At 36.7% G+C, this 23,379-nt stretch overlaps 1 protein-coding gene across 2 annotated transcripts in view; it reads left to right on the top strand.

Moving 5' to 3' along the window:
• PPP2R5C (protein phosphatase 2 regulatory subunit B'gamma) overlaps positions 1 to 23,379 on the top strand; it is a 74,224-nt gene that overhangs the window by 2,051 nt on the left and 48,794 nt on the right. For both annotated transcript variants that reach the window (XM_021549671.4, XM_085580755.1), the window contains exon 3: positions 14,803 to 14,962. In XM_021549671.4, coding sequence (XP_021405346.1) covers positions 14,803 to 14,962 — 160 coding nt within the window. The remainder of the gene's footprint in view (positions 1 to 14,802; positions 14,963 to 23,379) is intronic.

Here is a 23,379-nt window from a genome sequence, read left to right on the forward strand (position 1 = left end):
TGTTGCTCAATAACGTTTTTAGAATTCCTCTGTAATTCCCAGAGGTCCCTTCTCTCAAACTGTCAACGCTGGCATGTCAGTTGAGTGTCAGTAGCCTGGTTTATTGTCAGGAGACCTTAGGCTTAATCAAAGGCTGCCAGCTGTTGTGTTGTGTAGTTCCTTTTTATAGGTATACGATGAAGTGTGCCATTTTTGACTAATTGTTCTGCATTTCTTTCTGTTTTGCCCACTAGCAAGGCACAGCAATTTGAAAAGGGATTATTAAATCAGTATTTACTCCCTTGCACACATTCATCCAGAAACTTAGAATTAGAAGTTTTGTTTGCTTTGGAAATCCACCATTTACATTAATTTCCTTTAAAATGTTCATAGTAAGTTATGAAAAGTTATATATTTCATCCTCTAAACATGTCTTGATGCTGAAAGATAATGTTCGAGAACAAAACACTCATCCAGCTTTACTGTTTTTCCTGCCCTGAAATGACTGTTAGGGATAGGTGGTTTAGACTATTTATTGTATGCAGTTCAGTGAGTTCTCATTTGTCTGTTGTGCAGAGTGATTCATGCTACTGTCACAAATTAAGATCATTAAAACTTGTAAATTATGTGTAAAAGTATTTTGGTAAATTCCTGTAAAAGTGATTGAGTTTTGATGGAGGGAAGCTAGCTACTAGAAAGGATCTTAACTGCTTAGGGGGAGCTTGTAGAATGAAGTGAAAAATTTATCAGTGTAGATGTTTATAGTGGTGTAAATAGATGTACTTCATTGTGATATGTTCTGTCTTTGCAGTATATTGCTATGGTATTAAAAAGAGTGTCACTTGACCATAATTTTAATTCCTATGTAGTTGTAAGGCTCATTATTATCATAATCTTTGGAGTACATTTGTTGACTACTTATTTTCTCAAGCTTCTGAATGACAAGTTGCTGAGACCAAGACTAATTTTCTTATTCCCTCTTGGTACTTCAGGATCAAGTGTAAAGCTCCCCAAGATAATAGGTAAAGAGCTTTGTATGCTAGCTAAAAATGTATATGTGGGTTTCTTTGCCATTTCTTTCTGTCTTTGCAGGTCTAGATTTTAAACTTGAAATGTGAGAGAGATTAATCTCAATTGAAGAATGTTTTACTGTTCATACACTGTTTCTTTTGTCCTTCCAGGTAAAAGTCCCAATGAAAAGTACAGTTTACTTGTCTAGGATATTTGGTCATATGTGAGCAGGGGCAGAATGGGAAAGGAACTGGGAATGTGACTGACACGTATAGTATGGTTCCCATTCCCAGTGGGCATTATTTAGTCTCCATACAGTTTTGAACACCTCAGTGCTTGACTCATTATCTTAATTAATGGAGTAATTGCACACAAATGGTAATGTAGACTTGGCATTCTAACGTGGCTGGCTGTAATCCTGCTGTATGTTAGCTGGTGCTTATATGGGCAGAAAGGTGGCTATTTGCTAACATAGTGAAGATTGGTAAATACAAAAATATTCAGGAGCATGTTGTTAATACATTTCTAGGTTTCCTTTCTCTTCAAAAAAGGTTGTTGTCATTCTACATGTGTTTTAATATGGCTTTTAAAAAATTCTCTTCTAGACTATGAGTAGGTTTGGAAATATGGTGGTTCATTTCAGCTTTTTGTTTCTCAAAATGCATTTAATGCATATGCATTTAATGCAAATGAACTTAATGCAAATGGAAGATTGTAAAGACTAGAAACTGCCTGCTGATCAAAGAACAGGGACAACATAAGCAGCAGCATCCCACAAACACTTTATTTATAGATACTTTTATAGCACTTAACTAAATACATGATGCCTTGAAATTCTATAGATAAAAAAGTAAAATAGATCTTAGTATTTACAAAAATGAGCATGTGTTTTTCCTGTCTTGCAGTCAGAGAAATGAGGTTTCAGTTGATGGAAACTGTACAGCAAGTTTGAAAAGGGATTGAAATGATTCCTGGTATACTAGATCCAGAATGCCCATGCTAAAAGAGGATGAAAATTACTTAAGCTGATGGTTCTTGCATTAACTGAGTGTGGTTACTCAATGTAATACTAAAAAAGCCTTGCTACATATGGAGTTACAAGGACCTCCATTCTGAATTGCTATGCTTGAGGAGAGAGAATCAGAGTAGATGTATATGTATGATCTTCCATCCTGGTATCCTGGTATACTTTTCTTTAAGCCAGTATGCGGTTTAGAGGTTTGTTTAACTGGAAGTTGTGTAAAATTGGTATTAAAATATTAATTATGTAATTGACTTTTTTTTTTAATACATATTTTGTATTTAGGCTTTCCCCCAAAAAAAATCCTTAATGTTTCCTGCATAGGAAGACTCTTGTTACTTTGATTGTCTCTCTTGTTTCCATCTACTGTTCTCCTTTTTGTGACAGAGGTACCAGAAATGCACAGTCTCTGAGGTGAGGGCACCTTGTCCTTCTGTACCCAATGCCATTACTCCAGTTTCCAGTTGCATGTTGCTCATTTATTGAACACTTAAGAAAAAAGCTAATATGATTAATCTCCTAAGCTTATTTTCTAACCTGTTAGTAAACCTTAATAAATTATACTAAACAGTTTCTAAAACGGTTAAATCTATTCCTTTAAGTATAACCTCTTATTTCATCAGTTAATCCAGCATACTAGTGTCTTCAGGATGTGAACAAAGACTTAATCTGTTGTGTATTGTTTTTCCTCCCTATGTGAGTAGTGTCTCTGCTCTGGTAAATTCTTGAGGCCTTTGTTTAACAGTGCCCAAAAACTACACTTGCACCTAAAACTAATACTAAAAATTAAACCCCCTGGGTGTGGTGATTGGCCATTCCATTGGTACCTTGTGGACATATACCCTGTGATCTAACTGGCTTTTGAAGAAATTGTCTGCTGGATAAGCTTTGTTCTAGAGTTTTGTTTTGTCACAGGGGTGTGGAGGTGTCCTTTTGAATTGAGGCAGTAGTAATTTGTGAAGTCTGATTTTTTTAGAGAAGGTGACTTGGTAATAGTTAATGGCTGTTGAAAAACACGACCTAACACCTAAAATAATTCAAGTGCAGTAGTTTAGCAGTGGTTTTCAAATACTACCACAGGGGAAGGAAGTTAAAATTTTAACCCTATATACTCTTTATTTCTGACTTTTTTTTTTGTCTGTGTGAGAGTAGGTGCTAAAACTTGCTCTTTTCACCAGTCACTGGAACAGTCCAGGACAATTAATTCACTATAGTTCACCCGGGGGATGGAAGGGTCAGAAGTAGCTGGGAGTCTTTCATACATGACAATAGTCTGGTATAAAACTAGGTGACAGGGAGGGATAGCTTCTTCTGTTTCTAGCTGGACTGACCTAAACTGGCATGAAACATTTGAATTTAATTTGTATTAATTTTCAATCCAGATGCTGAGTAGTCTGTAGAAGGCAAAGACTATTTTTGTTGTTTGAGAAAGTATTGGCTTGGTGACTGTCATCAAATGAAAACAGAAATTATAATTCATTCTTCTGCCATGCAGAAAAGCAAACAGAAGACTAATGTGGTTTTGAGAAGCATGTGTGTGTGTTATCTTCTTGTTTCCACGTGCTGTCCTTGTTGGTTCTTTCTGCTTTAAAGGTATTTTGTTGTGTTTCTTCCTTCTTTTTCGTGTAGGCAAATCAAATGCAAATTGTATTTAGCCATTTTTCTTGCTGTGCAAGAAATTATATTGATGGCATGTGTTGCTTATGTTGGACTGTAATCACTGCTGAAACCAATTTTAAAAATAATTTTAAATATTTTAAGTGCTGATCCATGCTTCTATCCTGCCACTGTCTCACAGCCATCACTTTTCAGTAGGTTTATTACTGTAATGGCTTCCAGTGCATAAATTTTGTAAGGCTTTGTTTTCAGAAGCTTTTCTTCCCTGATTTTTGAGGCCTTTTTAATTTAAAAGTTATTTTCTTAAGCTATTTAGCCTAATGGTAATACTTTTCAGTAAATGGATTTGCAAAAAAATTATAGAAATCTCTGTTTGATAGGCCATCTTCAAAACACTTCAGCACAAGTAAAGATTTTCATCCCTCTGAAAGAACCTCCAGAGGTGGCTACATAGTTTTCCATGATCACCTTTCCTATATTAGCCAGCACATGGTAGGGAAAGACTGTCAGTATTCTCTCTACTTTTAATGATTCCTGATTATATGAGCACATAGGATTGTCACTTAAAAGTAGGAAATTACAAAAGGAATGAATAGTAGAAGCAGTGTTGATGTTTTTTGCATGGCTTTTTTTAGTTGAGATAGGATGTGGAAGTATCCTAACATTTAAAGAAAAACAAGGAATAGACAAAAGCAATAAATCCAGCACTATTTTGTGGTAACAGGTTTCTGTAATCAGCAGCAGAAGTTATTTAGAAAGTTGAGTGGATATTCTCTATATATGCTGCTTAATTTTCCCATGTTTGCTGTTTGTGATTTTCATTGTGGTACTGTTTACCATGAGAAACAAACATACCTGATCTTGAAGTTGGGGACTGTTACATAGTGTCCAGTTTGAGACTAGAATTTTTTACTTCAGAATTTAAGTTATACTTGAAAGTCTTTTCACAACTAAGTATTAATTTGGCAGTTCATTTAGGCACCACAGCAGAGGTTGAGGTTTGGGGATTGAGGAATGGAGGAAGTTCTGGGATTGTTTTCTTTTCCTTGTTAATGTGTATTAGGACTGCTCCTAAATAATTTCTGGAAATACCTGCTTGTCACAGGTAGGTATCCATCCATCATTTAGGTCTTTTCCATTATTGTTGTTCAGCTGTAGAATCACAGAATGGGTTGGGTTGGAAGGGACCTTAAAGACTATCTAGTCCCAATCCCTCTGCCATGGGCAGGGACACCTTCCACTAGACCAGTTTGCTCACAGCTCCATCCAGCCTAGCCTTGGACACTTCCAGGTGTGGAGCATCCACAACTTCTTAGGGGAAACTATTCTAGTGCCTTACCATTCTCACAGTAAATAATTTCTTCCTGATATTTAATCTCAGATTAAAGCTATTCCCCATTCCCCCTTCTCCTGTCCCTACATGCCCCTGTAAAAAGTTTCTGCATCTTTCTTATAGGTGTCCTTCAGGTACTGGAAAGCTGCAATTAGGTCACCCCAAAGCCTTTCTTCTCCAGGTTGAAGAATCCCAATCCTCTCAGTCTTTCATAGCAGAGGTGCTCCGTCCCTGTGTCTTTGTAGCCTTCCTCTGGACGTGCTCCAGCAGCTCCATGTCCTTCCTGTGCTGAGGATCATACACCTGGATGCAGTGTTCCAGGTGGGGTCTCACCTGAGCAGAGCAGAGGGGCAGAATCCCCTCCCTCCCCTGCTGCCCCTGGTGCTATGGATGCAGCCCCACACACAGGTGGTTTCTGGGCTGCCAGGGCCCATGGCTGGGTCATGTCCAGCCTCTCATCCACCAGCACCCCAAAGCCTTCTAGCAGGGCTGCTCTGCATCTGTTCATCCCCAGCCTGGGTTGATAGCAGAGCTGCCTGGACCCTGGTGCAGCACCAGCACTTGGTCTTGTTAAATTGCATGAGATTCATATGGGTTCATTTCTCAAGCTTGTCCAGGCCTCTCTGAATGGCATCCCATCCTTCAGCTGTGTCAATCCTCACACCATTGGGGCACTTTCTGTAACTCAATAGCACTGCATTTTGGATATGTGGCAGTTATCATCTTTGAGGTATAAGATTGTTCTTTATTTGTTCTTCACAGAAGCTGGTGTCCTTAACAAAGAGATATATTTAGCACTGGCAGGGGTCTTCATAACAACCCTAGCTGTGCCCTGGCTTTTCTCTTCAGTGTGTGCTCGTGGTGTGCCCCAGCTGGACAGGCAGCAAGCATAGCCAGTGCTTTCATGAGCCAGTCCCATGCAGTAGTAGATAAAGATGATCTTAAAATTGGTGGTCTTGCATTTGGAAAAAGAGATATATTATGAAATAAAATTGAAATTTCAAACAACTTGTCCTCTCAGTTTAGAATCATGGAAGGACTAAAAATAGACAGTGTTAGACCCATTATATAGCTTTCTAGGGTTATTAGTTTGGGATTTTACTCATAACATTAGCAAAACAGGATTTTAAACCAAAACTGTATGAAGTTGGGATGGATTTTCTCTTGAATCAGTTATACCTGATAGAAAATAAAATCTGTGGGCTTTGGAGTGGGTTTGTTTGGTTTTAAATTGGTGTGCCAACTTCTTTAAAAAATAAATTTGAAAGCTGATTTTTGATCATGTCTTCAAGTTCTGATTTTCTTTCCTAGAGAGATTATTTTAATGAGTTGATATAACCATTAAAAATACTTTAGGGTATACACCCTTAGTACTAAATGAGACATTACTTGCTGAGTAAAGAGATGCCATGTGTTATTCTTAGAGCATCTATGAAACTTTTTGTCTTTAACTTCCATAATTTTCCTATTTCAAATTTTTATTGACATCTTGGCTTTTTGATTTTGGGAACTGGAATTTCCTTCTGCCTTCCAAGCAAAGGCACCTTAATACTGAATAGTGGAGTTACCTTAATGGTGTTTGTTATGTAACTTTAACATTCTGCTTTTAAAATTAATGGTGATGTTAAAGTGTACCAAACACTGCTGTGTACAAGTGTTTTATTACCTAAAATGGGACATTTCTGAAAACAGGATCCTGTGCCCTTCTACTTCTTACACAAGGCTGACAACTCCTTGTGTAACATATGAGGTGTGAGAACTGTGTGTGGTTTAGTACTTTCTATCCTCTGCTTCCTAATGGTGTTTTTAAGCTCTCTGAATTCTGCCTGAATTGAAGCAGCACAGCAATGAAGGTAAAGGCTGTTCTAATCAAAAGGAGCCAAGTGACTTTCAAAAATGGATAGCAGCATTTTGTAACGAAAAAAAATCCTTTTCATCCTTTGTTTCAAATTGCTTCTCTTAAATTTTTTAGTAAGAGTTAAGGCCTACCACTCAGAGTACTGAGATGTACATTAATACATGTAATACAGAATTATTAATGTAGTTATCTTTTATAATACAAACAGTGAGAAAAATCAGGTAGCTGCTGAATCTACCAATATGTTCACAGACTACAAACATACCTTGTGTGCATTTTTTCCCCCCTCAATTTCATTTGAAACCAGAATAAATTTGTAATTCTAGAAGTGGGATGGTAGGCCTTGGGTTTTTTTGTTTGTGCGTCCTTCCCTGCAACAGGCTTAGAGGGCCATTTACAGAAACCAACCAGCCAAAAGCTAGGAAAAAAAATCCTGGCCTATTCCTGAATGTGCTTCTTAAAAGATGACTGCCAAATATTATAATTTGTTACACATTTATGGTGACTTTTATATACTTCCTCATCACTTCTCAATTTAGCAGTCTGAAATACTGACAAGTAAGCTTCTCCAGCGACATGTAAATTAAAAGCATGATGTGAGCCAAAGATGAAATTATTTGGTATAACAGTTCTGTAGAAGCAGCTACAGTTATTATTCATAGAATTATAGAATGGTCTGGTTGGAAGAGACCCACAAGATCATCTAGTTCCAGCCACCTACCATGGGGAGGGACACCTTCCATTAGACCAGGTTTCTTGTCATGGACTATATCTCTCTCAAATGGCATCTAATACAAACACCAAATTGGTGGGCAGGAGGCAAAGTAAAAAAAGATTTTAATATGAGTGTGTGAAGTGAGAAGCTTCTATGAATAGATCAGGGAGCATGAAAATATGGACCTCAGTGGTAAAGCCACATGTGCAGTTGCCTTAGCTCATCAGTAGCTGTATATAATTAAAATTTACAGTGCAGTATAGCAGTTGGTGCCTAAAGTGAATGAGTTAGTGTGTGATGTCCTTCAAATGTGGGAACCTTGCATATATATTTGTGCATATGTGTATGTACATATATATATCTAAAAAGAACAAAGATAGTTTTGGTTGTTTTGGGGTTTTGTAAAGTAAAAGGATGCTTTAGGCTCATCAGAGAGAAATCATAATGAAAATCAATAATTAAAGTAACTTAAGCCAGGCCATCCTTTATCTAGTCTTCATCCCTGTATTCATATAAATGTTTTGAAATAATACTTTGGACATTATTTGGTTTAAATCTTATATAATCAGCTAACTGGTGGTTGTAGGTAACTTTTTTTTTTTCCTCTGAGGACATTTCTTGCTTTGAAATTTTGTGATAGAAGATACATTAGGAAACAAGTGTTGCATTGCTGTTTTAGTGAAGTACCAGGTGCTCACTGATGGTGGTGTTTCAGCAGATGGAAAGCAGTGTGAATCTACTTGAAGTCTGAGCACCCACTAGTCTCTGCCAGTACTCTGCAACCTTGGGTTAAAAATCTGAGCTCTGAGTGAAGGGAATCAAATGCCAGCTTGTTCCTGGAGTAAATTAAGCAAAATTAAGTTTAAAAGAAGCAAATGGAAAACAAGCCTTATTCTACTGATATTTAATTGTGAATGTAAAATTATAGTGTATTAATGTCAAGGATGAAGCACACTAAGCTAAAACATGGGATTGGTTTGGTGTGTTGCAAGTCCAGTCTATTACACAAAGCTGTGATGATACAATTCTTTAGAAGATAAAACTTGAATCCTGTGTATAAGCAACTAACAGGAAATACAAGCAATGCTTTGTGGTGTGAAAAATAAACAGCAGCAAGAAAGGCAGGAGTGCTTCAGCAAGTTGTGGATCAGTCTTCTAAAGTGGTTTGTGACTGTAAAGTTTGTTGTGGGCTCCACAGCAAAGAGGCCCAGATGGCCTTCACTGTTTGTAAGAAACATCTCAGTCATTGATGCAATTCAACAGACTCCATGCTGTCTCTGGCAAAACACTAATGGAACTCCGTGGTTGGACATTGATAATAACCAGCAGTAGCACTGCTGTATGTAAATGCAAAATCACAGCTGTTAAACAAATACTACAGCATAAATCCGTGAGTGCTAAAATATATAAACTTTGTTATTACTATCACATTAAAAAGTTAATCTTTTTGCTTATCCTTAGAACAGCATGGATCCTCAAACTTTAGGATGCAGCTCTTGCTGTAATAAAAACATAATAAATTATGCTGAGATACACTGGATAGTAATCTCCAGCAGTAATCTCAACTACTGAGTGTGTTTAACAATTATAAGCATATTTGCTAGAAAGGAAGACACAAAGATCATTCTAGCAGCCAATCCAGGTATCATTCTAGCAAATTATTTTGTTGAGGAAAAACAATAGACATCTAAATCTAAATTGCCACCTGTGTGAAACCACCCAAAGCCTTCAGCACCCTAAGCTGCCTCTCCGGAGACTCCTTCCTAAGATGTCTGTCCAGACTGGCTTGTGGTCGTAAAACTAGTGAACAATAATGGCATAGTAGCAAGAATCTTCAACAAATAACTTCAGAAACATCTGCTGTCCAAAATGGTACCCTGCAAATATGTTGTTTCCCTGCCATTTTAAACTGTGTTGTTTATGGATCAGTGTTTCCTTTTATGTATCCAGTGTATTCATATCAAGCTTTGTATGGTTGTAGTGATTCTGTAGATTGAAAATATTGACATTAAAAATCATATCTACTTGTTCCATAATAAACTCTGCCAGTACTTGCATGTACTAGAATTACTGCAGATTGTCTAAAAGCTCTGTCAGGCCTTATCTTTAATACCATTAGTAGAAAGAGTTCATTCTGATGTTATCCTCTTGAAAGTCATATTGAATTGCTGCTGTTAACAGCACAGAATTGAAATCAGGTGACACATACTGCTCTCATAGTGTTGTCTTGAACAACTTGCCTTGGTCCCAGCTGCTGCTGTCACATTACCAGCCCACTTCCTGTAGGTATGGTGTGGATATGTTTACCAGGTTGATGACAGCTGGGCCATATGCCAGATACTATCTGTCCTTGTTCCCACCCCAAACCAGTAAGTGAAGATCTGCAAAGGAGAGAGCTCTGTGGTAGTGTTCAAGATTCCTGGAGTGTTCAGAGATTTTCACACTACTTTGAAGTTACTGCAGAGGGGAAAAAACTACATGGAAGGCTCTTTAGCTGCTCTCCACCCATTTTGACTCCTTGATCTTTGATTTCAGTTCTCATCTCAAGAGATTAATTTAAATTCAGCTTCTCAGCCTAATTACATTGATTTTGTATTAAGCCTCAACCTGTTAGCCAAATTATTTTGGTTACATACTGGGCCCTCATACAGCTTTGAAAATAAGTTGTTAATGTCCCTTTCATGTTTTGTGATGATTTGTGTTTAGTTGCAGTAAACCTGTATTTCAATTTCATTGTAAGCATGTTTTAGATGTAATTCAGAATGCTTTCCTAGCATTCTGAGGCTGCCTTGGCAAGAAACAAGCTCTTCTGGGTGCTGTAGATCAGACCTCTGTTTATCTTAATGAAAAATAAGTCCATGGAGACTACTTACTATACCAAAAGGAGAAGAGGGAAGGGATTAATTCTACATTAAAATAAGCATTTTCCCTCGTTTCAGATTCAGACTGATGATTCTTTTAAAGTGTTCTGTGCTTTTTGCTTTGTGTACTTGTATTTCACAGGAAAATGTAATCATGTGTGAAATTGGTATAGGGTTCACCTACCAGATTTCATAGTCCAGAGTTTTTTCCTCAAGGTTTTGTTGCTACCATTGTGGAATGGTGTGCACACTGTTATGAACTTGAATTCAGTGGTGGTACTTATTAGAAGGCAGAAATTTGCCTATTAGTCTTAGACTGATCTCTGTAAAGAAGCACCATATAGCCTGCTGCCCAGCACTATGTTTCCGCAGGCAGAGGATCTCTATTGCCTTGTGCTTAGGAGATCCAATTTTTGTCACTAGGAAGCCATCCAGTTTTCTAAATCTAATGACAGATGCATCAAAGTGATTTTACTGTCATTTTCAAATCCTCACCCTGCATCGTTAAAGAGATCACTGCACTTTAGGCTTGCCTTGGTTTGACTTTTGATTTTGTGGATCAGAAGGCTTTGTGTCCTTTGGTCTAATTCAGTTACTAGTGCTTTGAAAGGTAAGGTCAGGCAGAGTTCTTCTGGTTGCCCTTGTTTGTCGAGGTAGCTTGAAAAACATTTTTGGGAGATTGTCAGAAAGGTTCTCCTGAAAGACTTATTGATGTACACAGTATACAGGGTGGATCCTCCTTCCAGGTCCCACCATACTCTCTCTTGTGTCTTAGATAGTTGTCCAAAAGTAAAGGTTGCATTGTGGGATGCTTGATGATGATCAGTTTAGCTTAAAAGGAAAAATTGGCTGTAACTGTAGATGTGCTTTGTCTACTCTTATCTTTCTTCCTGCAAACTTAGTGTTGTGTTCTTATCTTTACCTGCCTGTGTAATGTCAGAAGAATAAAAGATCCAACTTTGCTCAAAAGACTGATGTTCAGAAAAGGAATGTACCACATCCTGCTTGATGCAGCAGGATTCAAGGAATGAAGGGATGCAAGGGCTATCTGCCTTGAACTGTTGTGACTGACCAAAATCAAAAACCTTCTCTCCTCCTCACCTTTCACTCTATTGAATTAATTTTAAGCTTAGTCACAGACACTGAGGAACATCAGCATACTTTCAATTGTTAAAATCAGAATTTAAAAGTTGAAATCACACTTTAGCTGATTGTCTTAATGTTCATTTGAGGTATGTATGTAGAGCTCTAGCATTTCAGAAATAAATTGATCAGAAAACCTGCAAGTTGTGTTTTAATCATGATTTGAAGAAACATTCTCAATATGACATTTTTCAGAGCAGTTTGTGCACATTTTCAGATGTTTATCAGCACTTTTGGAATTGAATGTGTCTGTCTATATAAACATTTGGGTGGGAGGGAGTTGTTTGCCAGAACAAGGGCAAGAATAGGTATTGCTTCTTTTAGTCATAGAAAGAGAATTGATAAAAAGGTTCTGTAGCTTGACTGTTCTGGTGTCAAATACATTGAAGTGTTCACTGCTGTAGCAGGGTGTCCAGCACTTACTCTTGGGAGTTGAGGTGTCTGTGATAGCTTGGTTTGTTACTGGGAGGAGGAAGCTGAGTTCGGCTCTTCCATCTGAACTCAAAAGCACTGTACTCTCACAGAAAGTGTGTTACCTTGAAATCTTTAGCAGATGAATACACAGTTGTTAGTTGAATTAGTTTTACTTTTTTTTATGAGATGTGGTTAAAATTGCTGAGCTTTGTGGCTTAAGTTGACTTAAGTCTCTTTCTGGGTGCTCTATCCAATGTTGTCTGCAAGCCCTGGAGGCCAGCTCTTCCTTCTGTGGTAGCACCATAGTGCCAGTTGCAGAGGTCATTTGGTACAGCTGTGTGGCATTGAAGTAATGGTTTAGAAATTATTCTGGCAGCTTTCTGGTATGTGCTGGCTGCCTGGAGCATGACTGAAAAGCAGGGGTGATCATGCTTGATGGTAGGAATGAGGAGGAGATCTGATGGATAAACAGTGATTCAGGAGTAGAATTACTCTGGAGTCATCACTTCTAGATGGGAAGTTACCATAGCAACAAAAAAAGCTTTCTTTCAACATTTCTAATCAGAAATATTACCCATCCTCTTAAATAACCACTTCTGGCTAATTTTAGAATTTTTTTCTGCAATTTAGAGTACTTGCTTCCCTGAGGTGTGTGCTACCTTAGGGTACTGTAGTGTGTGCATGTGTGCAGACACATGAGAGCACCTGTTAATTTGAAATGGAGAATTTGTTTGGGAATAGAAGAAACAGGAAAATGGCTTTTCCTCTTCTAAGTAATGAAAAAATACAGGTGGCAGTGGAAAGTAGCCAGTTGAGAAAAACACCATTAGACTCAATAACAATATTGAAAGTACAGAATCCTGTGCATTAAAAATGTTTATGATGCATCTTAATTAGCATTTATTGCTTAGTACTCAGTAAGTAATTGTTTCCTAATTCTTAGTGCTGTTTTTATTTTAGCTTACTCTTAGTATTAATACTTAACAAGGATTAATATTTTTGTTTGCAATGCTTTTTAAAATTTCAATTAATGGACATAAATTACCTTGCAGATCACTTGTATTTCAGCATAAACATTTTCAACTATTTAGAGCCTGAGATTAAAAAGTGAAATAGTTTGAAAAATGCAATGTAACAGGTATTACTTGTACATAAATTCTTTCAATTTGCTGATGTATCCAGTTTTACTGGAACAAGTTCTAGAGTGTTTTTGGTAACTGAGACTTATAATATTTACAGTACTGTCTCCCTCTTTTTGTTCTATAAGGCTCTATAAGGGGTTTTGCTTTCATACTATTACATTTGAAAAATGGTCATATTAAATGAGTTTCATGAAATCTAAATGTTGCTCTCAGTCTTCTTTAAGTGCTCTATGTATAATATAATAACAATTGTTAATCTATCCTTGAAGTATATATTCTTTCGGAGTCATACTACTAGAAAAAAAATTGAATGAAATTACTTTGAGTTATCTTTTGAATCAGATAGATTGAAAATGTAGATATTTATGTATGGTGACATTTCCATGCATGCTGAATGTATGCTCTACAAGACTATGCAAATTGTTGATGAATAAGCTTTTCTGAAAATACTTTTCAGAACATGAAGAAAATTGTTTTCCCTTGTTTTAGCACTATCTCTATGAAAATGCCACAGATGTTATTCCATGCAGGAATGAAGCTTCTTTCATACCTATAACATTTAGCAAAATTCTAATTAAATCAAGTCAATCTGCCAAAGTACCAGTGTTACAACTTGATTTCCATCATGAGTCCCATTCCCATCTGATTTTTTCCCATACTGATTATCTTGTGGGCACTTTCTGAGAAGAGTATGGTCTTTCCTGTAAGGAAGAAGTGCCAAGGTATATTTTAATATGTGTGTGCTTCTAGTTTCCAAATTTAAGAGACTTCTACAGCAAATTAAGGGCCTGCAAAATGAATTACAATACTGCAGCAAGAGGTCCTTGTCAGCTGCTTCTGTTTTTTTAGCATAGATCACTCCTAGATGTTTTATCATTCTAGTAATGAATGTCATGAAATTATTCATATTTTGAAAATCTAACTATCGCCTCCTTTAAACCTGTTTTCCTCCTTAAAAAAAAAAGAATGAAGGCAAATTAAGGCAGCACCACAAGTTCTGACAGGCTTTTGTTAATGATGCATTTTATGCAGCTTGAGAGAGAGCACTGTCAAGTGTAGTCAGTGAAATAACAGCAAAGTGAAAACCTGTAGTGGGAACCATTTTTCTGGGTTTATGTTATAAACTTCATACAGAGATACATAAGAATTATTACAGTAAAAGCAACTTGCTTTGAGTAGGAGTAAACCATGTTTTCAAAGCTGTTAAAGCTACAATAGTAAGACTCACTCCTTTAACTTTGTATCAAAGCCTGACTGTCCTTGCCAAGCTTAGGACTCTGGCAGCAAGGCACAGGATGAATAGGCAGTGAAAGGTTCACCTGCTGTAAATAGACACGTTTCTCTGGTCCCTTTGAAAATGAACTTAAATACCTGGGAGACCTGGACTTCTCAGGAGGGGAGCGGTGAGAGTAGCTGAGGAACTACATTACTTGAAAATTTCTTTCCAGTTGTCTGGTAACTTTAAATAAATGGGCTACTGCATGTACCAAGGTGATCTGTTTCCATCTGTATCAGGGCTATGGTACAGAAATGAATGCTGAAAAAATGAGCAGAACAATAGGTAGCAATACATTCAGAGGATGAGGGATACAATAGTTTAATTAAAAGCATATTCATTTGCAGTTATTTCTGTGACTAAAATGGCTTTTTAGAAGATTTTTATTTTTAAATATCGCTGTAATAACTGCTTTCATTTCTTTTTAAACAGGTGTCAAACAAAAAATCAAATAGCACTCCTCCCCCAGCACAACTATCTAAAATCAAAGTACCAGCACCACAGACTGTAGTGAAGAAGGAAAAGCGTCAGAGTTCTTCAAGGTTTAATGTTAGCAATAACAGGGAGCTTCAAAAACTGCCAGCTTTAAAAGGTATGTATTTCCAAAGTAGAATTACTCTTGTGGGGAAATTTGGGCATGAGATCGAGAAGCACCTCAGCTGTGATGCCTCTAATATCTGGACAGTAAACATAGTGAATCTAGTATGCACATCTGCAAACTGCACATACTTGCACTGGGTGGTTTTTTCTTTTGTTTTATCTACACTTGAGGACTTACATTATGTTGCCTTCTTGGCAATCAGTATAGGCAATGTCTGTGTGACGGCATAGTCATTCATTTCACATAAAAGTAGAATATTTAGGATCTCTTTGCAAAATATTAGGCATCTGTCCTCAGAACAGTGTGCTCAAACCTTGCTTCATTTGTGCTAAAATTTCTCTTGACACTGTTAGAGACTTGGTCTATCACTATCTATCACAGGTCTATTTTTCCTGAGCATGGGTCAGGCAGAGTGGTGCCTTTTTAGTGCATGTTAATTTTTCCTTTGTTGATTTTAAGGCTTTTTTTATCTCTTAGATGTATATTTACTTCCATCTGTGACAAAAAGATGATGATAATTGATGGATCTTCTCTTACTAATTCAGCTTTTATCATCTTTATTTGCTCTTAAGTCTTATTTTGAGGAAACAAAAAAAAAAAAAATTTTGAATTGCAGTGTTTACTGCTTTACAGTGTTCAAGATTGGCAGTGAAAGCCTAATAGGTCACTGAAATGTTGAGTAGTACTGGTGTCGGCAGTGTGAAATTATTGGGGAAATTATTGTATTCTTTCATCCATTCATCATTTTCTTAATATAATAAATTAGTATTTCTTGAAAATAACTCTGCTTCTCAGACTATCTGAATTACACTGCTTTTTATTCAGATCAAATTAGATTGCAAGATTTTTCTCTTCATACAGATATCATTTTTACGAAAAGAATCTGAAATACTGTCCATCATGTTAATTTAGCAGCCTATATACAAGATACTGTTTAATATATTTCAAGACTAAACTACTGCTTATTTAGTTAGTTAATTTCAATCTATTTATTAAATTTTTAATAAGACTATTTAGCACCACAGATTATGAATAATATGTTCTGTCTTTTAAACTGACATAGAAGGTTCATGCACACGCTGTGATAACCAGGGCATGAGTGACATGAGCAAAAGACACTGAATTATAGTAGTGATTTTTATAAGAATTTATGCATACAGCCACATTGAGTGGCATAACCTTTTGTTTAAAGACACAAAGAATAGAATTTGTTTCTTGGTCCTATTTTAAATACAGTGGTTCTGGTAGTTCCTGGGACTGCAGCTCAGGGATACCAGAACTGAGCATGCAATTAGAAGCAGTGTGGACAGAGAGCTGGAATGGGGAAAATGAGTGCAGATAGGACAGGGGAGAACTAATCCATCCTGCAGTGGTGAAGTTTAAGATCTGTTTCTACTTTTGGCTGTGTTGCAGTTTAAACCAGTAGGCCAGTGAAGCGCAGAAGAATGCTTGCATGTAGTTGGAAAAGGGAGGAGTAAAAAAAAAAAAAAAATTCTTATAAACTGTCTGAGGTATTTTCTCAGAGCATTCTAGCACTTTCTGACACTTACCTATCTGTGAAGAAATGGTAGGAGTATTGTGCATTGTAATTGCCTTGAGTCTGCAATGACTCCCCCACCCTCAGGTGAAAGAAGTGAAAAGATCTTGAGCTTCTCCCCAGTGGATGCCTGATCCTGTGCGTATGTCCCCAGGTTGTCAAGGGCCAGACTTTGTTATGGAGGACAGGTGCAATTGTTGATCTAGTGAGGGGTAGTAATTGCTACCTTTCACTAGTAAAGGTGGTAATAGCTTTATTATCAAGCTGTACCCAATCTCCTGGATCATACCAGATGTTTGCACAATGGCTGTGCTCACTGCATGTGCTTACTCCTGATGTAATTCCAGCCTGCTGGGGTTGCTGAGAATACTGTTGGCCAGTCATGCTGTTCCTCTAAAAGATAAAGAGATACTTGACTTGATGTGCATTTAGTGGGTCAAGTGAATCTGGGAAACTTTCTTTTTGGATATCTTTAAGTGTGTTTTTTAATGTCTGTGTATGGACAGGAGTTAAATTGGACTGGCAGGCTATAATTTAAAGGACTGAAATGATTAAGACAGATTTGACTTCAATGAAGTGCTGGAAAGAACATAGTGTTCCTTCAGGTTAGCTGCACTTAACCAGCTTTCAAACTGCTGTTACTCATAACAGGTGGCTGTATTTCTATGGTACAGCAATACAGTATACAGTATTCAGTATCTGGGGGACCTTTTTTTTGTCTGTAGTAGAGCAAGAGGTGTGTATTTTCTCACAAATGTTGCACTGACTACTGTGTGTTGTAATGTACTTTATATGAGACTGTATTTCAAGCACAAAATATTGAATGGAGTTGTCTTTGCATACTTTAAGGTCCATGTTAGACATGTGAAAGCTTGTAACTGGTAAGATTGGTGAGATAACCACCTTTCTTTTGTGCCAGAGGTCTGGAGATGAGGTCAGGAGATCACTTGAAATAGTGGGAGGGAAAGGAGGAGCTGCCAAGGTGGCTTTTCATCAAGACTTCTTATTTAAGAAATAGCTTTTTTATCTTCAGGCATGCTGCAAACCTTCTCTTGGATATTATACTAAAGTGCTGATGATAAGCTTCTGGAAATACCAGCATATTTGCCCTGGTGACTGACATTACTGTGGTATGATTTGTGTTCACTGAAGCAACTTGTGATTAATGTTATGCACCCTCAGATTATCCAGGAGATGGAGGAGCAGGATAGCTCATATAATGCACAAAGAAAAGAAAATAGATTATGAATTAAGAGGTTCTAAGAAGAGAGCTGACCGTAGAAAAGAGAAGTCTCTGATATAATTGGTTTGTGGAACATCAAGATCCATATATTAGCAAAGTTGCAAACTAGTTAAGCTCCCTGCAGCACAGTGCAGTGCAGCCTGATTTAGTTGGATAGAACAGGTAGCTTGTCTACCCACAGATAACCTAGAAGTATCTCTGGAGAAGTGCCTTCAGAACAGTGTCAAATATCTTGAAAAGATCTTACCTATTTTCACCAAAAAAAGAAAAAATTCTGTGCCAGCAAACTTGTGCTTGTTGATTTATGCTTATCCAGTTCCATTTGTTAGCTAACATTGGTATTATAGGTATTTAGATTACAGAAAATTGATTTCTGCTTTAAATTGTTAATTGAGAAAAAAATTATACTGGACTTAAAGATGTGTTTTATTGTGGTTTGAAAGCGTGCAGATTAATGCTTTGTTCATATTAAATATAAATGGCAAAGGGTGCTTCAGCCTTCAGAAACTTACCAGTTTCTTCATTTTTGATTTCCTAAGAAAGCCGTTAGTAATTTATGGTAAATATTGGTTGTTTGGATGCTCACATCAGCTTTATGCAAGAAGCTTGAATGCATTGTTACATTACTGATAATTTTTTCGCAGTAAATGAGATTTTTAACTGTGCAAACAGGTGAATGTACTTGTATGTTATTTTGCATGAATGTGCTGATTTTAGTAAACTGTAAATGTAGTAAACTGTAAAATAGAAATTACTGTACAGAGTGGTGAGATTTGTAAGGATTTTGTCTGAATCTTTACAATATGTAAGAAAATGTCACAATGAGAATTTTTAAGTATAATATTTAAACACCCTAACTAGGGTAAATTGTTTCATGCACTGTCAAATACAGTTGTATCACAAGTCTAACTTTAACCTTCAAGTAATACTCATTAAAAGGAATGTTCTCTGTCAGTTCTAGAATAACAAATTTGAAAAAATAAGTCAGTACTAGTTAATATTCTAAAACGTTGCAAACTTTCCCAATGAACATATGTTAGTCATGCATATGTAAATTTGGGCACGATTCAAAAATACTCTTTTTTTGTAACATTTTCATATGTACTTTTTAAAAGCTGGGTAAAATCCTTTTACAGCCATATAAAGGCCTCTTAGGATGCAGTGTCGTGATTTATTTTATGCATTTGGGATTGAGGTTTTTTTGTTGGTTTTATTTGGGTTTTGGGGGTTTCTTTCAGATAAATCAAATATTGTTAAATATGATAGAGATTGGACATCAGCTGTTATTTTCAAATACAGTTCTGAATTTATTTTAAAAGTTGCTATTTACGGCTTGGAGTTGGACTTTTGAGCTCAAACGTGGATACAATATTCTTATAAACGTTTTTATGAAGGTAGGAAGAAATAAGCTACATTGACAGATGAGGACATATGTACTGACTTTTAGTGCTGAGAAGTATAGAACTGTTTCTATAATGTAAAATATCTGCATGTGATAGGATTAAACAGATTCTGGTATTTTGTTGTTGAAGATATTGACACACATTTTGATCAGTCCTGGTTTTGATCTTCTGCTGATGTCAGTTTCTGCTTTAGCACGGTTTCAACATTAGAAGTATTATTAGTCATACCTATTTGAAAAACCCAAAATCAACAGAAAAACGCTACTCAATAAAAGTGGAGGGGTGGAAAAGAAATTAACATGACAGGTCATTTTTCTGAGCACATTTCGTGCAGAGAGCATGGTTCTTGTTTTTCTTCAAGCAGAGACTTCAGAACTCTGCCAAATTCTGACTCTGTTCTGTGTAAAAGAACATCAGGGTGGTGCCTCAACTTGCCTGCCTGTGATACAGGACTCTGATAGGGAGGGAAGCATTATTAAAGCTTTCCTAATGTTTCTAGGTTGTAAATGGCTGTCTAGGAGATGGCTGTTTTTTCATCATCTGTAAAACATTAAAGTCTGATTAAACAAAATTGCAGAAGAGGTGATTCCAGTTTGAGTCTGAGACCTAAAAAAACCCAGTTGTACCAAATTTTGATAAAACTTTTGAAACCATGAAAAAGGAGGAAAAAGTGAGAATCACTCAAGAGGCCAGAATTGCAAAATTATTGTGCGTTTTCTCAAGTGCAGAGTACCAATAAATAAGCAAAAGTGATAATCAAGTGAATGAGAAAGCAAGTAAAGCTTTGTTCTTGGTACTGTGGAGAAATTCAACCATGTATGTTGATAATTTCTACAAACTTATACTGGAATACATTTGAACTTAAGCAGAGTGTGTTGCCTGTTTATTTAAAACTAGCATCTGTTTTCATGATACAAAAGAGACTGACTGGATGTGTGCAATATAATTGAGTTTGTGAGAATCATGGCAGTAATGGACTGCTTAGGGTTTTGATGAGCATTTTTCATGTAAGCCGCTGAAATGGGAGATCTCAATGTTTAAGATCACTTTTATTGCAGAAACCTACTCCTGCCACTTGTAGTTTATGTACAGGACAAATATGCAGTACTCTGGCCTTTCCAGTTTAAGTGTACTTCCTATGTGCATGCATGACAATTAAGGAATTGTGTCCAGCTGCAAGGTGGTAGCATTCCTGTTTAGATAAAAGTATTTATGCAAAGTAAGATGGTAAATTATACAAGATAATGCTGCTATAAAATATAATTTTCCCTAATACATAATTCATTTAAAAGGCAAGACACTGAGGCAAAACAAATTAATTCTCATGTAAAATATCAATGAATGCAGCTTTGTGAAACAGATAATTCTCTGTATGTGACCTATAGTACAGTAACTCAGTATGCTAAATGCTGTCCTTCTGGTCCTGACTGTGTTTGTGCTTTTATAGGTTTTTTTGGCAGCCCAATGTTGTATTTAATTTATTGAAACAAAAAGTCCATAATGGAAAATACTGCAGAAGCTTGTTCTTTCCTATATCAGTATGGTTGCATGTATGTATTGTCAGTGAATGTATATATATGTGTTATGTGAAGGAACTGTGGAGGCTCTTTGTCCTATTACTTTAGCAACTTTGTCCTTACACTTTGACCTTAAAAGCATTATCAGTACTGTGTAAACAGACTTTCCTGTACTAATTTTTCTTTTAGATGTTTAAAATAATCATCAAAATGTCTGTGGTAGGCACATACATTTCTTAAACCAAAAGCTGTCAATTGTTTGGTGTTCATACAGGAACATACGATCTATCCATGGTTATAAAGTAATTAATATTAAAATATTTAGAAACTAGCCAGTCTGAATTGCTATGTGGCATTTTAAAGATCAAGGAACATGATAGCTAATGAATGAAGAGCTACCAAAAAAAAAAAAAAAAAGTTGTAGAGGAAAACTACTTTGCTTGAGTGTGTGTGAATGTGTGAATTCTTTTCCTTCAGCTAGTTTTACATGAAATCATAGGCTCGGATTAATGAGCCATTCTTCATTTCAACTGCCCTATCAAACACCTACTCATTAGTCAGCAGCTGAAAGTGTTAGAAGAATGCACTACATCTGTCACTGGCAGCATTTCCTACCAAACTTGTTTGCACTGAAGTTTGGATAGAATCCATAAAAATAGGATTTAAAATGCGGTATTGTCTTATTTTCTAGATTCTAACCTGTCTCTGAATTCAATTTAGATCTCTCTTAAAATGCCTTTTATTATGCCCTCATTCACAAATGGAACATTTTGTTCCATTGCATAGATCATCATTATAATCAGACCTACACATTGTTGCTGCTGCAGTGAACTTCTTTCTTCTTAAGACCTCTACAGATCAAGCATTGAGTTTATACACGTGAATATTAATCGGTGGTTGTTGGACTGATAACTAGATCAGGCTAGTTAGCCTGGTGTCCAATTTTTACTCTTAAATGCTATTTTTACACTTTATTTCTTAAAAGTGGTAGGTGTGACCTATGTAATAAGGCCACAGACATCAGTGAGTTTGGTCTTATTTTGGTGGATTTTGCACAGAGCTTGATTAAAATAGTGTGCCAGTATTTGAAATGAGCTTCTACAATCTGCCATAGGAATTACTTTTTTGTACTAATGCTATTTTTAAAGCAGGTTTCTTTCAAGGTAATGATTTTGTGTTGTACAGCTTTCTAAACTCAACCAATATCTACTGTTTTTTCACTGTATCCCCACTCACAAAACTTCTTGAGTGTACAAGATTGATTGAAGGAAATCATGGCACTGTTGGACCCATGTGCTCCAGTGACCGTGCAAATATTAGGAAATCCAGATAGAGACAGGAAATCCAGTCACAAACAGATGTTTACCAATTCCTCTTTAACTAAACTTTGCTGTACTAGAAGGACTGAATATTATAAATTTTTCAATGAGGAATTGTCTTTTTCCATGCTTCAGTCTTGGGAATTTTTTTAAAGAAGCTGCATAATAGTTCATATCCCTTTAATTTATCCAGGTAAGTATATTTTTCTTATCTCTTTATTTCTTTTGATAGCTAAGTATTAACATGGTGTTTACGGCCTCTGTTTCCTTGAAGAATTTCCTCTTGGCTGTCCTTTGGATTTGAGTCAGAACCTAGAAGGAGAAGCCCATATTCTTCCTATTGCTGCAGGTTCTCCTCCAGAATGTGTAGTATCCAGTACCTTTCACTCTCTAAAACAAAGTTCCTGTCTTTGAGCAACTAACTTTTCAGGGTTGTGATAAGACCCACATTTTCTTATAGCCTGGCATCATATGAGAACAGTAAGTTTAGTGTAGGCTATAATTGGAGGTGGGGGGAAAAAGTAAATGACATTGCTTCTACCAGAAAAAGCAAGTCATGTTTATTCCTGTCCCTTTTTAGGGTGTCTGTCTGGTGGGCCAGATAATGGAGTCGACATGGCTCAAACTCAGCCTTTTCTCATTTTAACTGTGCACAGTTTCCTAATCTGGTTCAGCCATGCAGCTTCACAAAGCCTTGTACAGCAATTTCAGACAGTTGGGCACCTGAACCTCAGAAGAGAGGATTGCACCAGTAGCTCCTATAGGTTTAGCTCAGCTTAGACTGCCATGGAACACAATCTAAGTTAGCAGAAAAATAACCTGACAATAAAGTGGCTTTCTCTTGGCTTAGGGGACTACACCAACTCAGCTGTAGGAAGCAAATTAGAGCAAAATATTTTCAAATGTAAAGCAGACAGGCATGCAAGGAAGGAGCCTGAAGTGGCCTGCAACAAGGCTGGCTTAGGTTGATGAAGAATAGCAATTTCAGCAAGTGTGCCTTTAGTAACCTTAGAGTTCAAACTAAATATCTTTCCTTCCTCTCTCAATCAAAAAATGAAAATTCATTTAGTCTGAAAGGTAACCAAGCCAAGTGTCTTAATGTAAACAGAAGTTTGTGCAATTGTAATTGTCTTATGTTGTTGATTCTACTATTATCAGTTAGAATAGTAGGTGGTGTAGAATGGAAATAAAGGCAGCCTTTGGGCAGGTGAATTTGCTATATGTGTAGTGGGGGTGTGAGAGTTTGTTTCTAAAATCAATAACCCAAATGGAGTATTTGTTTTTTAAGAAGTGGTACATAGCCTCCAAGTGTAAAGAGTATTCATTAGCTGTAATGCTGGATCCTAACTAAAGGATCTTTAAGGTCCCTTCCAACCAAAAGCATTCTAT

The sequence above is a fragment of the Lonchura striata genome, chromosome 5 (assembly GCF_050655825.1).
Source record: "Lonchura striata isolate lonStrDom1 chromosome 5, ASM5065582v1, whole genome shotgun sequence".
Taxonomy (NCBI): domain Eukaryota; kingdom Metazoa; phylum Chordata; class Aves; order Passeriformes; family Estrildidae; genus Lonchura; species Lonchura striata.